The following is a 15,877-nucleotide window of genomic DNA, read 5'->3' on the forward strand; positions in this document are numbered from 1 at the left end:
TGATCCGAAACACTCTTTCGAAAAGCTTTGACCTCGCGTAAAACAGTGTATCGAGGCCAGATGGGACTATTTTGAATAAATAAACTCGAAGTTATCAGATCAAAGTTTCTGTCGTTTCTATTTTAGCTCAGTCTTGTGTATTTAGGACTTCACCTCGTAAACTCATTTTCGATTACAAATATTTAAATTTACTTGCCTAGCTCACAACAGAATTAACCACCCTCGCAAAAACTTATAAGTATACATACATATGTATTGTTGCAATTCACTCTACTAACATTAAAATAAATCAAGTTTAGCAAACTTTCGATAGCGAGAACTGGAATTTTGGTTCAATATAAATTTCATACATATAAACATTTATCTGAAAATCATACTTTTATATTTATTAAGTATTTGATTAGATTACAGTTCAATTGCGCTTCTACGTCATTCACATTTCAGAAAAACCGTGCGTACCTGTCAGATGTCTAATTTTTAACTGCGAAAGATAGTCACGAAAATTGAGGATATAATGTGACATATGACTCTATAAGGACGCACGTACTTTACTATGCTTCTTATTTGGAATGATTGCTTCAAGACTGCTTTGTGTTCAGCCTGTGCAGTGGTTGTACAGGGTGGTCGAATACAAGCACAGCCTTCTTCTTCTTCTTAATTGGCGCGATAACCGCTTACGCGATTTGGCCGAGTTTAACAAAATGCGCCAGTCGTTTCTTTCTCGTGCTAACCGGCGACAGTTGGACACACCAAGTAAAGCCAAGTCCTTCTCCACCTGATCTTTCCAACGCAGAGGAGGCCTTCCTCTTCCTCTGCTACCACTAGCGTAGTCGGTACCGCATCGAATACTTTCACAGCCGGAGCGTTTGTATCCATTTGGTCGACATGACCCATCCAACGTACCCGCTGGATCTTTATTCGCTGCGCTATGTTTATGTCGTCATAAAGCTCATACAGCTTATCGTTCCATCGTCTGCGATATTCGCCGTTGACAACGTGCAAGGGTCCAAAAATCTTCCGCAGAATATTTCTCTCAAACACTCCAAGCGTCGCTTCATCGGATGTTGTCATCGTCAAGCTTCTGCACCATACGTTAGGACGGGCATGATGAGAGTCTTGTAGAGTGTTAGTTTTGTTCGTCGAGAGAGGGCTTTATTGCTCAGTTGCCTACTTAGTCCAAAGTAGCACTTGTTGGCAAGAGAGATTCTATGTTGGATTTCAAGGCTGACATTGTTATCGGTGTTAATGCTGGTTCCTAAATAAACAAAGTCTTTTACAACCTCGAACAACAGCGATGTGGGTGCCGATACGCGAGTGCGCCGACTGTTTCTTTGATGACAGGAGGTACTTCGTTTTGGCCTCGTTCACCACCAGACCGATCCGCTTTGCCTCTTTATCCAGTTTGGAGAAGGTAGAACTAACAGCGCGGTTGTTAAGACCGATGATGTCAATATCATCGGCATACGCCAACAATTGTACGCTCTTATAAAATATTGTGAACGTTACCAAAGAATAATTCAAAGAGATCAGAGAGTTCAGATGCATATTTTTTTGTAAACAAATTGGGTAGATCACATTTTCAAGCAGTCAGTCCACTTTTCAGCTACAGCTTATGACAGTAAACAGTTCCAAGTCAAAGAATTTTGCTTAGAAATATCGCGAGCAGTATCGACAAAACCTCACTCTGGCATTAGAAGATATTTTGGCATAAAATAGTCTGAAAGATTGTCACAAGAACAATGACCACATAACTTAGTGGAATTATATGAAATTATATATTAAAATTATATTATATTATATAAAGAAAAAATTGATTTGAATCTTTATAATTGAAAGTGCGCCTTTTCACTGATAAAGGCGTCCGGCGAAAGACATGTTACGAGTATCGAAAGCATTAAAAGCTATAAGAACGATATCAAATAGCAGAGATAATAATATCAAATGTTTGCTATTATGGCATAGTCCTTCCATCAAGAGATAACGCTTAAGTTTGTCCATTATCTGCGTTATTGTTGTTGTTCCCTTCTTGTGATATCAGTCGCACCGGCCACTATATAAAACCGTTGCCGATTCTACACAATCAACAGTCAATTTTTGAAAATGTTTCGCTTTGTAGCCCTCTTCGCTTTGGTTAGCTTGGCTTGTGGTGCGTCCTTGCCAGACGAATTAGATGGACGTATTGTGAATGGTGTAGACACCACCATTGCAGCTCACCCTTACCAGGTGTCCTTGCAACTCAAGTCCGGTTCACACTTTTGCGGTGGCAGTATCGTCAGCTCTGAGTTCATCGTTACCGCCGCCCATTGCTTGCAATCGTATTCGGCATCACAAATCTACGTTCGTTTGGGTTCAACCTATTACAACAGTGGTGGCGAATTGGTTTCTGTAAAATCATTCACTTACCATCCTGGCTACAATTCAAAGACCATGGTCAACGACATTGCTGTGATCCGCTTGTCTTCTCCAGTGGCAGAGTCCAGCAATATTAAATACATCGAATTGGCCGAAGAGACACCAGCAACTGGCACTTTGGCTGTAGTCACCGGTTGGGGTACTAAATGCTACCTTACTTGCATATCTTTGCCCACTACTCTCCAAGAGGTCGAAGTAGATATTGTTGATGAGGCGGATTGCGCCTCTAGCACGTACAAGTATGGTTCGCAAATCCAGGAAACAATGGTTTGCGCTTATGCAGTGAGTAAGGATGCTTGCCAGGGTGACTCTGGTGGTCCATTGGTGGCTAACAGCAAATTGGTTGGTGTTGTATCATGGGGTTACGGCTGTGCCAGGACTGGCTACCCTGGTGTGTACTCTGATGTACCTTCACTACGCTCGTGGGTCGAGTCTACCATGGCTAGCATGGCTTAAATCGATAATTTTCAGCAAATAAAGAATTTTTTCACAAAAAGCAAATATTAAAAAAAAAACTGTGTTTGAATTTTATTTCGACGATTAACCGGAAATATCTGACATGATGTTAGATCATTTACTCGTACTCTCAATGAGAGAGTCTAACATTTATGCTCTGACAAAACAAATGGTAATCAAAGCGAATTCTTGCAATGAGAAGTCAGTAGAGCAAAAACAACATTTACACGTATTTGGTTTTTGCAAAGTCAAAATGAATAAAGGCAAACAAACAAAGGAACACAAAAAAAATGGACCACTATTATATAAAAAAATAATAATTGGCGCTTACACTTCTGTTCGTTGTTTGTTTTGTCATCCTTCTATTTGTGGCATGCGTCTTGATGTTCTTCCACAAATGGAGAGTCGTACAGTTTTAGGCCGACTGCGAATGGCAAGTAATTTTTATGAAAAGCTTTTTCACGGCAGAAATACATTCGGAGGTTTGCCATTGACTGCCGAGGGGCGATCGCTATTCGAAAAAAGTTTTCTATTATTTGATGTTCATGAAGGATATTCGAACCTCTGCTCTCCTGAATAGCAGTCACGCACTAACGCTTTCGGCTACGGTGACCACCGTATATAAGGATCCGTTTTAATTGAGACCAAATGAAGAACTGTTACTTAGGCGTGATTTTGCTTGCACCTCATTTAGCCTTGTATTAAAGGGTCTTTCAAAAATGCGCTTAAATGTTGTTTTAAAATAAACCATATAAAAATGTAGATTCTTTCAGGTTTCATTTTTTTATATTCAAAACAAGGCTCTTAGCAGTTATATGTGAAAAATTACTTCATTTAAATGTCCACCATGAGCTCGTCTACGGGTAAAATCCTCCAAACAGTCGACTCATAATTGTTGAGAACGTCGATATATCGATGTTGAAGGTGGTTCAGCAGTACTTTGAGCTACAGAACGCCCAATTGATGGTCTACCCGTCTTCTTATATCCTTGACAAAACCAGTTTTTTGAAATTTTTTCACCAACCTTTGAATTCTCGACTCATTTGGGCGATTATTTCCACAAAATAAATAACGAATTTTGCACTATGTTGCAGTAGGAGTTATTCTCTACTGACATCTGTGCGTCTCTTTTGAAAGGTCCTTTACCTACACTCTTACGCGGCGTCTTGAGTCCAAGTTCGGTAAAATTAGAATTCGATATTTGCTAAATCAGTAAACTTTCAAAGTTTGCATGTATTTGTTTTTCGCTCTTTCTCGGCCGCAAATAAGCAACAATAAATATGACAAAATAAATTAATTTTCGACTTATAAGCTTAAAAGCAGTCTCAGAGCAAAATAAATGGGTGAAATAATTGTCGACACAAAACTACATAACGCCACACAATTTGTCTCTTTCCGCACAAACTTACTTTGGAGTATTTACTTTAACGATATTTTGTGGATCCGAGGGAAATTCAATGATTGGGTGAAAATTTAAATAAGGAACAAATTTAATAAAAATAAATAAATATTATAATTAAAAAAAAATTTAAATAAAAAAGTTTTTTTTTTCAACATAGACTCTTTTTAGTCGACGACACACTATTTTATCCAACGTTCGTTTCATCGATGGCCTCTCTTCAGTCGACTGTTTGACCAAAAAAATACTTCTACTACTTCATTTGCCGGCGGAAACATCTTGACATTCTTTGGCTACGATTCACTACGGGAAGTCCACTAGACTGTAGCTTAATCTCTGGTGGGTTGTCACCAATTCAAGTTTTGTTAAGAAGCGAAATGCAATCGAACACCGCCAAACATTACTTTGAAGTAGTCAAGCGAATGCGTTTGTTGTTAATTACAGCGGCAGTCTTATGAATAGATGCTTTATATCTAAATAGTCGCAAAATATTGAAAATGCGATAAGTCCGAAGACTCATCAATATGAGTACGTGCTTGTCGAAACGCCCGGTGTCACCTGTGCTGTAAAGACTGCAACGAAATTGTGCTAGTGCCGGAAGGTTCCGATCGTTGGTGGAGATGCCTCGTAGTACGTTTCAAGCTTTTATTCATGACTGGTATGACATTAGTCAATAAAATAAAAAAAATAAATAAAATTTCATCCCGCACTGTTAAAATATTTCATGTAGGGCGATATCCAAACAATGAAAAGCGAACAAAATTTGGTTTCGATTGTAACCATTTTCCTCTATGATCAGCTCCCAAATATTGTGAGCATCCTCAAGGGGCAGTATCCGCGGAGCATACATGCCGTGAGACTTGGAATTACTTCGAGCCCCTTTTACGTTAGCTTTATGGTGGGATCATCTCAGCACCTGCTCGCTCTCGCGGGAATAAGATTTAACTCCCACTTCTTTTCTGCGCCTGCTGACATAGTAGGTCTTGATTTCAAAAATCTGATGAACTTCATCAGCAGCATAAAACGGCTAACATAGCCGCACAAATTAGTCACCGTTCATAGTTCACAAATACCCCCTACCCCTCTCCTTTTCGCCCTTTCGTTTTCCTTCACTTCTTTTTCCCCCTCTGCAATGGTATCACAAAGGATGATCCAAACTTGTTTCGTCCAAGTGGGCCCACTTTCTGGGCAACCATTACAACCTAACCTATTGATATGGGTATATATGTAAAGGGTGATAAATTTAGAGGTAGACGCATTCGAATTTTAGAAGCATTCATGACATCTCCCTACAAGACAGCTGACTATCATATAAGCACTCATATTATCATCATCACTATCCTCATCCAACTACACATTTTTGTTATAGCCATGGGAAAGTTCTGATAGTTCCCCCTTGTCGGTGTGATATTCTATCTCTCTTTTACCAATAGAAATTTCTTATAACTGAAAAATATATCTGCTATGCTCTAAACTACTCATTTTCGTCATCAAAAAGTAATCAGCACAAACTTCTCAATAACTCCTCATTTTCGTTAAAAAGTAATCAGACTGAGGAGTTTCGTTTAATTGTTTTATTTAGAAATTATAAAATTTATATTTGTGTTTTCATTGCGATTCGAACTTGCGACTTTCAACAAAAACAGCTAAATTTCACACTAGTACTTTTTTTAGAGCACCACTTTATTTCGTTAAAATTATTCAACACTGATGACAATAACTCATCATTTTCGTTAAAAAATAATCAGAATGAGGAGTTTCGTTAAAACGTTTTATTTAGAGAAATTGTAAAATTTATATTTTACGGAGATCTGAACTCAAGAATTTTCAAGTCTTAGCCAAGCATCTACTCATTCGGCTATGGCGACCCTACAACAACAGCAGCCAAATTACACACTAGAACTTTTTTCAGAACAGTCACATTATAAGCATATAAATGAGCTGCCTTGACGTTTAAAGTACAGTAGATATGTTTTTCACTTATATGAAATTGCTATTGGTAAAAGAGAGATAGAATTCACACCGAACAGGGGAAAAGAATATCAAATGAAATATTTGATTTTCCCATTAAAAAATGTCGTATATGCCATTCTGATAATGCGCATGTATTAGATACTAATAAAATACTTGTAAATGTGTTGGGATTTTTGTCGAAAGTCTGTCTCAGCACTGTCTAGTAGGGTTATTTTTTAAAGATAGTCCCCTTCAAATGTGAGCCGCAACTGCGCCGTAGTTCGGTCATCCGTAAAAACCAATTTTTTAAGATTCGCTGGAGGACTTCGGTCGGAATCTCGTGAATAACTTTAGTAATGTTGGTTGCCAATACCTCAATTGAAACTGGTTTATCCACAAAGTATTTAGACTTTTTATAGCCAAACAAATAAAAGTACAAAGGTGTGATATTACACGATCTTGGTGTGCAAACCACTGGTCTGAGACGCGATATAAATTGCTGACCGAAACGATGACGTCGTATTGTCCATTGCTTCACGAGCTGTATGGAAATTACCGTCGTCTTGTTGGAACCAAATTTTGTGAAGATCACGGGCTTCAATTTCCGGCATCCGGCATAAAAAGTCGTTTATCAAGGTGCGATAGCGTTCGCCATTCACTGTTGCATTGGCGCCAGCCTCATTGGGCCGATGATTCTTCTTCCATCTCATAGGCCGCACCAAACGGTTGTTTTCAATTGATGTAATGGCTGTTATTGAATGGCTTCGGATTGCTCTTCAGCTCAAATATGGCAATTTTGTTTATTGACGTCGTCATTAAGGTAAAAATGGACGTCATCGCTGAACAAAATTCGGGTCCCAACAACAACAAGTTGTTGTTCTTCCGTGTCCTCGGCAAAACTCTCATTTACAGGGGTCTAAGTGGTCGAGTATCATCCAATAATGTAAAATTATTATCTATTTTGTCGATGGTTTGCCGAATAGTGCGTTCGGTAGGACGACTATGTACACCGCCTGAACGTGCGATGAACACTTTTCACAGAGCGTCGATTCGTACATCTCGTTAGAAAATTATAAACACACCACTAGTTTTTTTATGAAAATATAGTTCATACTACAACAAAAATTATGTAACGCAAAGTTTGAAATTTTGCGAAAAATTGACTAATTAAATTTTTGTATAGCAAAAGCAAGTTTCAAATGACTACAAAGCGCCGTTTATTTTTGGGATTTTTTTTCGTTATTGGCGCTGGGCTTTTTCTAGCAAATTAGAGCAAATACTTTGGGCTATAAAACTGCAATGAGCAATAAAACTGCAACGGGCAATAAAGCTGCATACGAAGAGTTGTGATAAAAAATTGGTTGATTAATACGATTTTTATTGTAGTATAAACTATATTTTTATAAATAAAAAAATAAAAAGAATTATATAAAAAGTAAATATATGGCCAAACTTTGCCATATGTCGCGCTGCTATTATTGTCAACACAGGTGATTGTACTTTTATATTGGCGTGCCTTCTTAGTGAATCAAAAACAAAAACAAAAAATAAAATATGAAAATAATACCCAGTTGTCCAGTGTAAGAAACAATAAAAGTGCAGTTAAAAAATAAAATTAAATTAAATTTGGCAGTCTTGCCGAGATTTAATACAATTAATTTGTGCAAATACAGGGTCTTTCAAGTTTCTTTTTTAAATTCAAATTTAATACATTTTTTGAATGGGTATTCATTTAATATCTGATAGCGGCAGGCTAATCACCTACCCTGTCAGAAATCAAATAGATTAAGGAAACCAATACAAGACAAGTAGTGTCGGGCTGATAAATGAATGGCTGATAAATGATATTTCACAAATGTCCTCAAATGGCGTTTCTTTTGGTGAAATTTCCGATGTAATTTAGATATAATTGGGTCTCTTTTTCCGCGTCGCAAATTACCTTTCAATTCAATTGAGGGTTCATCAATTATTGCTGGTTTATTCACATGAACCCTATCTTTGATTTGGCTGCACATCAAATAGTCTCAAGGCGTAAAATAACCCAATATTGGCGACCAAATTGGTGCAGAATTTCGTGAAATTATTCTTAAGGGGTTAGGGGTAGTCAGAATTTTCAAAAAATCGATTTTTTTTTGCATTTTCTTAAAGTATAATGTTTTAAAAATATTGTGTAAAAATTTGAAGTGAATCCGACAAATACTTTTCAAGTTATTCAACAATTAACAAAAGGCGCTCGGCCGCTCCGGAGCCGATAGCAAAACTTTAAATGCGTTTTTCTCAAAACTATGTTTTTCAAACTGGTGAACACTGTAACTTAAAAACCGCTACGTAGATTTCAATAAAATTTATACAGCTTTTGAAAAACATAAAAAACTTGTGCCTGATCGAAGGATTTTTTTTTTTCAAAAATTTCGATTTTTTTTAACAATTAACTGTTGGTTTTTTTTTCTAAAATCTGGAAAAAATTTTCTGAGGCCGCCATTTTGTTCATTTTGAAAAAAAAAGCTTCGATCAGGCACAAGATTATCTATTAATAAAACTAATTTTTCTTGTCCGATTGGTTTTAGATGAATCTGCAAGGACTTGTGATGTTCACCGCAAGGGACTTCTGGAGAAACGGGCTTCACACAATAGCGATAACTTTTGCAATTATTAATTTTTTTTTTTGAAATTTTGGTGAAGTCAAGTTAAAACATGATGTTTTTATGCTATGTTTTTATTTTTGTTAAATAAATTAATTAAGTAGCAAAAAAAAATTCGTGAAAATCATCATTTTTTCGGGTCTCTGACTACCCCTAACCCTTTAATGAAAACTTCATTTGCAATACATCGACTGCTTCGTTGGCTGTGTGGTCATCGCCGTCTAGTTGTGATCATCCATACCGTATCAACATTAGGCTCTCCTTTCTATAAGAGAAACGCTTGTCTCTTCTTGAGAAAGCTGGTATTCTTCACTGGAGTAACTGTTGAGAATTTGACGTTGAAGGTTTGCGAGGTACGTTACTTTCCATATTGAACTTCTGTTAGGTATTTGAACGAGCTCCTCTTCCTCCTATTTGTGGCGTGCGTCTTCATATTGCTCCACAAATGGAGGGACCTACACTTTTAAGCCGACTACGAACGGCAGATATTTTGCATGAGGAGTTTTTCATGACAGAAATACACTCGGACGTTTGCCATTGTCTGCCGAGGGGCGACCGCTATTCGAAAAAACTTTTTCTATAATTTTGTTGTTTCATGCACGGAGATTCGAACCTACGCACCACCGAATGGTAGTCAATCTTAGACGTTAAATGTAGAATAATTCATCTCTTTGCGTTCAGATGCATATTTTTTTGTAGACAAATTGGTTAAATTCAGCTACAGCTTATGACAGTAAACAGTTCCAAGTCAAAGAATTTTGCTTAGAAATATCGCGAGCAGTATCGACAAAACCTCACTCTGGCATTAGAAGATATTTTAGCATAAAATAGTCTGAAAGATTGTCACAAGAACAATGACCACATAACTTAGTGGAATTATATGAAATTATATATTAAAATTATATTATATTATATAAAGAAAAAATTGATTTGAATCTTTATAATTGGAAGTGCGCCTTTCCACTGATAAAGGCGTCCGGCGAAAGACATGTTACGAGTATCGAAAGCATTAAAAGCTATAAGAACGATATCAAATAGCAGAGATAATAATATCAAATGTTTGCTATTATGGCATAGTCCTTCCATCAAGAGATAACGCTTAAGTTTGTCCATTATCTGCGTTATTGTTGTTGTTCCCTTCTTGTGATATCAGTCGCACCGGCCACTATATAAAACCGTTGCCGATTCTACACAATCAACAGTCAATTTTTGAAAATGTTTCGCTTTGTAGCCCTCTTCGCTTTGGTTAGCTTGGCTTGTGGTGCGTCCTTGCCAGACGAATTAGATGGACGTATTGTGAATGGTGTAGACACCACCATTGCAGCTCACCCTTACCAGGTGTCCTTGCAACTCAAGTCCGGTTCACACTTTTGCGGTGGCAGTATCGTCAGCTCTGAGTTCATCGTTACCGCCGCCCATTGCTTGCAATCGTATTCGGCATCACAAATCTACGTTCGTTTGGGTTCAACCTATTACAACAGTGGTGGCGAATTGGTTTCTGTAAAATCATTCACTTACCATCCTGGCTACAATTCAAAGACCATGGTCAACGACATTGCTGTGATCCGCTTGTCTTCTCCAGTGGCAGAGTCCAGCAATATTAAATACATCGAATTGGCCGAAGAGACACCAGCAACTGGCACTTTGGCTGTAGTCACCGGTTGGGGTACTAAATGCTACCTTACTTGCATATCTTTGCCCACTACTCTCCAAGAGGTCGAAGTAGATATTGTTGATGAGGCGGATTGCGCCTCTAGCACGTACAAGTATGGTTCGCAAATCCAGGAAACAATGGTTTGCGCTTATGCAGTGAGTAAGGATGCTTGCCAGGGAGACTCTGGTGGTCCATTGGTGGCTAACAGCAAATTGGTTGGTGTTGTATCATGGGGTTACGGCTGTGCCAGGACTGGCTACCCTGGTGTGTACTCTGATGTACCTTCACTACGCTCGTGGGTCGAGTCTACCATGGCTAGCATGGCTTAAATCGATAATTTTCAGCAAATAAAGAATTTTTTCACAAAAAGCAAATATTAAAAAAAAAACTGTGTTTGAATTTTATTTCGACGATTAACCGGAAATATCTGACATGATGTTAGATCATTTACTCGTACTCTCAATGAGAGAGTCTAACATTTATGCTCTGACAAAACAAATGGTAATCAAAGCGAATTCTTACAATGAGAAGTCACTAGAGCAAAAACAACATTTACACGTATTTGGTTTCTGCAAAGTCAAAATGAATAAAGGCAAACCAACAAAGGAACACAAAAAAAATATACCACTATTATATAAAAAAATAATAATTGGCGCTTGCACTTCTGTTCGTTGTTTGTTTTGTCATCCTCCTATTTGTGGCATGCGTCTTGATGTTCTTCCACAAATGGAGAGTCGTACAGTTTTAGGCCGACTGCGAATGGCAAGTAACTTTTATGAAAAGCTTAGTCACGGCAGAAATACACTCGGAGGTTTGCCATTGACTGCCGAGGGGCGATCGCTATTCGAAAAAAGTTTTCTATTATTTGATGTTCATGAAGGATATTCGAACCTCCGCTCTCCTGAATAGCAGTCACGCACTAACGCATTCGGCTACGGTGACCACCGTATATATGGATCCGTTTCAATTGAGACCCAATGAAGAACTGTTACTTAAGCGTGATTTTGCTTGCACCTCATTTAGAATTGTATTAAAGGGTCTTTCAAAAATGCGCTTAGATGTTGTTTTAAAATAAACCATGTAAAAATGTAGATTCTTTCAGGTTTCGCTATTTTATATTCAAAACAAGGCCCGTAGCAATTATATGTATGTGAAAAATTACTTCATTTAAATGTCCACCATGAGCTCGTCTACGGGTAAAATCCTCCAAACAGTCGACTCATAATTGTTGAGAACGTCGATATATCGATGTTGGAGGTGGTTCAGCAGAACTTTGAGCTACAGAACGCCCAATTGATGGTCTACCCGTCTTCTTATATCATTGACAAAACCAGTTTTTTGAAATTTTTTCATCAACCTTTGAATTCTCGACTCATTTGGGCGATTATTTCCACAAAATAAATAACGAATTTTGCACTATGTTGTAGTAGGAGTTATTCACTACTGACATCTGTGCGTCTCTTTTGAAAGGTCCTTTACTTACACTCTTACGCGGCGTCTTGAGTCCAAGTTCGGTAAAATTAGAATTCGATATTTGCTAAATCAGTAAACTTTCAAAGTTTGCATGTATTTGTTTTTCGCTCTTTCTCGGCCGCAAATAAGCAACAATAAATATGACAAAATAAATTAATTTTCGACTTATAAGCTTAAAAGCAGTCTCAGAGCAAAATAAATGGGTGAAATAATTGTCGACACAAAACCACATAATCACATAATGCTACACAATTTGTCTCTTTCTGCACAAACTTACTTTGGAGTATTTACTTTAACGATATTTTGTGGATCTGAGGGAAATTCAATGATTGGGTGAAAATTTAAATAAGTAACAAATTTAATAAAAATAAATAATTATAATATTTATTTAAGTTTTTTTTTTCAACATAGACTCTTTAGTCGACGACACACTATTTTATCCAACGTTCGTTTCATCGATGGCCTCTCTTCGTTCGACTGTTTGGGATCTGCCCTTTTTAATACCAAAAAATTACTTCTACTACTTCGTTTGCCGGCGGAAACATCTCGACATTCTTTGGCTACGATTCACTACGGGAAGTCCACTAGACTGTTGCTTAATCTCTGGTGGGTTGTCACCAATTCATGTTTTGTTAAGAAGCGAAATGCAATCGAACACCGCCAAACATTACTTTGAAGTAGTCAAGCGAATGCGTTTGTTGTTAATTACAGCGGCCATCGTATGAATAGATGCTTTATATCCAAATAGTCGCAAAATATTGAAAATGTGATAAGTCCGTAGACTCATCAATATGAGTACGTGCTTGCCGAAACGCCCGGTGTCACCTGTGCTGTAAAGACTGCAACGAAATTGTGCTAGTGCCGGAAGGTTCCGATCGTTGGTGGAGAGGCCTCGTAATACGTTTCAAGCTTTTATTCATGCCTGGGCAATATCAGTTAGTGCTTGCAATGCAACTCTTGCGGTCTCAAACGAGCTTTGCTGATTAGATAATAAAGTCCAATATATTCAAATAGGTTCACCGAATATTTTCCGATACCACAGCCGCTGGAGCAAAGACATCTATCTGCCTCTGCTGTTTTAGAAAGACTATGCGTTAGTTCACCTGGAGTAAAGGAAATCACTGCTACGCATAGTTGAAATCATACAAAAGTGCTTAAGGGTACAGATACCTGTAAACAGCCATATTCTCCCTGATTTTCAATAAAATTATTTAAAATGAAGAAGTAAACATTTTTTTTTTTCAAAATTTGCATACAGTTTATTTATATAGGGTGATCAATCATGCGGTGCTTTTTTCAATAGTTAAAAAAAAACAAAAATGTAAATTATGTTCAAAACCTTTATTTATCATTTGAAAGGACATTCTTTGACATTTACTTTTTGAATATGACTTCATTCAAATGTTGGCCGCAACTACGCTTAAGGTGGTCCATTCTGAAGGTCCAATTTTCAATCACTCGTTCGAGCATTTCGACTGGTATGTCGTGAATAACACGCATAATGTTGGCTTCCAGAGCTTCAATCGTAGCTGGTTTATCAGCATAGACCTTGGACTTCACGAATCCCCAAAGAAAAAAGTCCAAAGGTGTGATATCACAAGATCTTGGTGGCCAACTCACAGGTCCTACACGTGAAATCAGCTGCTCTCCGAAATGACTTCTCAATAAAGTCATTGTTTCACGAGCTGTATGGCAACAGAACGCTGATTTTCATAATACAGTTGAACAATTTGTAGACGTTGTTGCGGTGTGAGTCTTTCCATGATGAAATGCCAAACGCTGTTCAACAAATCCACCATGACAGTTTGCCACAACTCGCGCGCGATCTGTAAAAAAAACGCAAATGAAAAAAACTCCTCTTAATTGATCACCCTATACATTAAAATAATATAAATTTTTTAAAACCAAAGATTTGCTTGTTTATTAATGTCATAATTTCTATATGAATTAAAAACAAATGGAAAAAAATTCGCGGAATAGAATGCTTAAAAAAAAACGAATTTTGGGGCGAATTTTAAAAAAAAAAATTTCCGAAAACTTGAAACACAAAGAAAGTAATATCATAAAAAAGATGTGTGCACAATTTTATGGAGATCGGTCAATAACTTTTCGAGTTATCGTGTACGCCAATTCGAAAAATATATTTAGTTTTGAGAAAAAGGCGTCTAAAGTCGGCAACGTAACTATACCTCTCCCAGCGCTCGAACGGAAAGAATAGAGTCGTCACGGTTGACGATCTATAATATAAGAAATACTTAAATTTAATTTACGTTCTAAATTTTTTTGACATATTCTTAAAAGATTATTTTAACATTTTTTGAAAAAAAAAAAATTCGAAATTTTACAGTTATCGGCCCCTTAAGTGGGTATAGGGCCAATAAAAATACGTTCCTTTCAGCACTATGTATATTTACGATCAACTATGGGACTTTAGAGCTTGCATTATTTATGCATTACTTAGCTAATGCCACTTATTTACGATTCCCATCCGCTCCACTGGCACGCTGATAAAGCAGACATTTTTATGCATTTCAATGTTTAAGCTGCTGACGCAAATTTTCCCACTATAAAAGTGCATCCCCGATGTCTGCTGCCATCAGTAAAGTATTACAATGTTGCGCTTCATAATTATTATTTGCGCACTCCTCAGTCTCGCATTTGGTGCATATATGTCTCCTCATCTGGATGGACGCATCGTGGGCGGCAAGGCTACGACTATTGAAGAACATCCCTATCAAGTTTCACTCTCCACCAAGTTGGGCGGTCACTTTTGTGGCGGCAGTCTCATTAGTGAAAATATTGTTGTTACTGCTGCCCATTGTTTGCAGAGTTTCAAGGCTTCGAGTATCCGTATACGCGCCGGTTCCACGAACAATAAAAAGGGTGGTGAATTGGTGAAGGTTGCAGCTGTGAAATATCATCCCAACTATAATGCCTCAACCATAGAGAATGATGTTGGCATATTAAAACTTGCTACAGCTATACAAAAAACGGAGAGTGTAGGATACATAGAATTGGCCCAGACGTCACCGGCTACCGGCATATCAGCCGTAGTGACGGGTTGGGGTACCAAATGTTTTGCCTACTGCTTAATACCGCCTACCACTTTGCAAGCCGTCGAGCTGGAGATTGTACAACGTGCAGATTGCGCTTCGAATACTTACAAGTATGGCGATCTAATCAAGGAGTCGATGTTGTGTGCCTATGCGTTGAAGAAGGACTCGTGCCAGGGCGATTCGGGTGGTCCATTGGTTGCTGAAGGAAAACTGGTCGGCATCGTTTCATGGGGTTATGCCTGTGCTAAAAAGGGTTACCCTGGTGTATACAGTGATGTCGCCTCGTTGCGCGGTTGGATATTGGAGGCGATCGCCGAAATTTAAAGGTGCCTTTATACAAGAAAGTTTGGGGAAAGCGTTTAAAAATTTCAAATAAAGTTAACTGAAGAAATGCATTTTTATTTTAGTAGCAAATGATAGCTAAGGCACTGGCCTTCTTGTGGTCCGAATTAGACGTCTGCAGGGCATCATTTAATTCGTGACAGGCATAATCGAATTCATGTCGTCACTTCATAGCAGACTTTGTATGGGCAGGAGTGGGGAAGGAACACAAGCGCATACGTTCATTTCATCGATAGCTCCCATAAGATAGAATAAATAAATAAAATGAAATATAATTGGCGCTTGAACCCTTTGGTTGGGTATTTGGCCGAGTTTGTCCTCTTATTTGTGGGGTAGGTAGGCAGGTGAAATGGTTGAAGTGCTAGTCTGGCATTCCTCGAGTAACACTGAAGCGCTGTTTTGATACCATTATGAGACCTCCAACAGACAGATATCTACAGCCTGCCAGAGCTGTTGATACAATGGAGAAGATTGATGGGATTTTGGTTGG

General features: G+C 38.0%; 1 protein-coding gene across 1 annotated transcript; it reads left to right on the forward strand.

The window, feature by feature from the left end:
• The first annotated feature begins 2,096 nt into the window (after positions 1 to 2,096).
• LOC129244347 (transmembrane protease serine 9-like) lies at positions 2,097 to 15,508 on the forward strand. The gene is made up of 5 exons (XM_054881967.1): positions 2,097 to 2,862; positions 9,940 to 9,965; positions 10,065 to 10,834; positions 12,401 to 12,434; positions 14,595 to 15,508. The coding sequence occupies exons 1-5, from the start codon at positions 2,101 to 2,103 to the stop codon at positions 15,367 to 15,369; spliced, it is 2,367 nt and encodes a 788-aa protein (XP_054737942.1). The 5' UTR covers positions 2,097 to 2,100; the 3' UTR covers positions 15,370 to 15,508.
• Positions 15,509 to 15,877: the final 369 nt, after the last annotated feature.

Source organism: Anastrepha obliqua, chromosome 4, assembly GCF_027943255.1.
Source record: "Anastrepha obliqua isolate idAnaObli1 chromosome 4, idAnaObli1_1.0, whole genome shotgun sequence".
NCBI lineage: Eukaryota > Metazoa > Arthropoda > Insecta > Diptera > Tephritidae > Anastrepha > Anastrepha obliqua.

Coding starts and splice junctions, on each gene's coding strand:
- LOC129244347 (XM_054881967.1), top strand. CDS start 2,101: ATGTTTCGCTTTGTAGCCCTCTTCGCTTTGGTTAGCTTGGCTTGTGGT. Junction 10,835..12,400: donor GGTCGAGTCTACCATGGCTA/GCATGGCTTAAA, acceptor TTTTCAACATAG/ACTCTTTAGTCGACGACACA. Junction 12,435..14,594: donor GACACACTATTTTATCCAAC/GTTCGTTTCATC, acceptor CCATCAGTAAAG/TATTACAATGTTGCGCTTCA.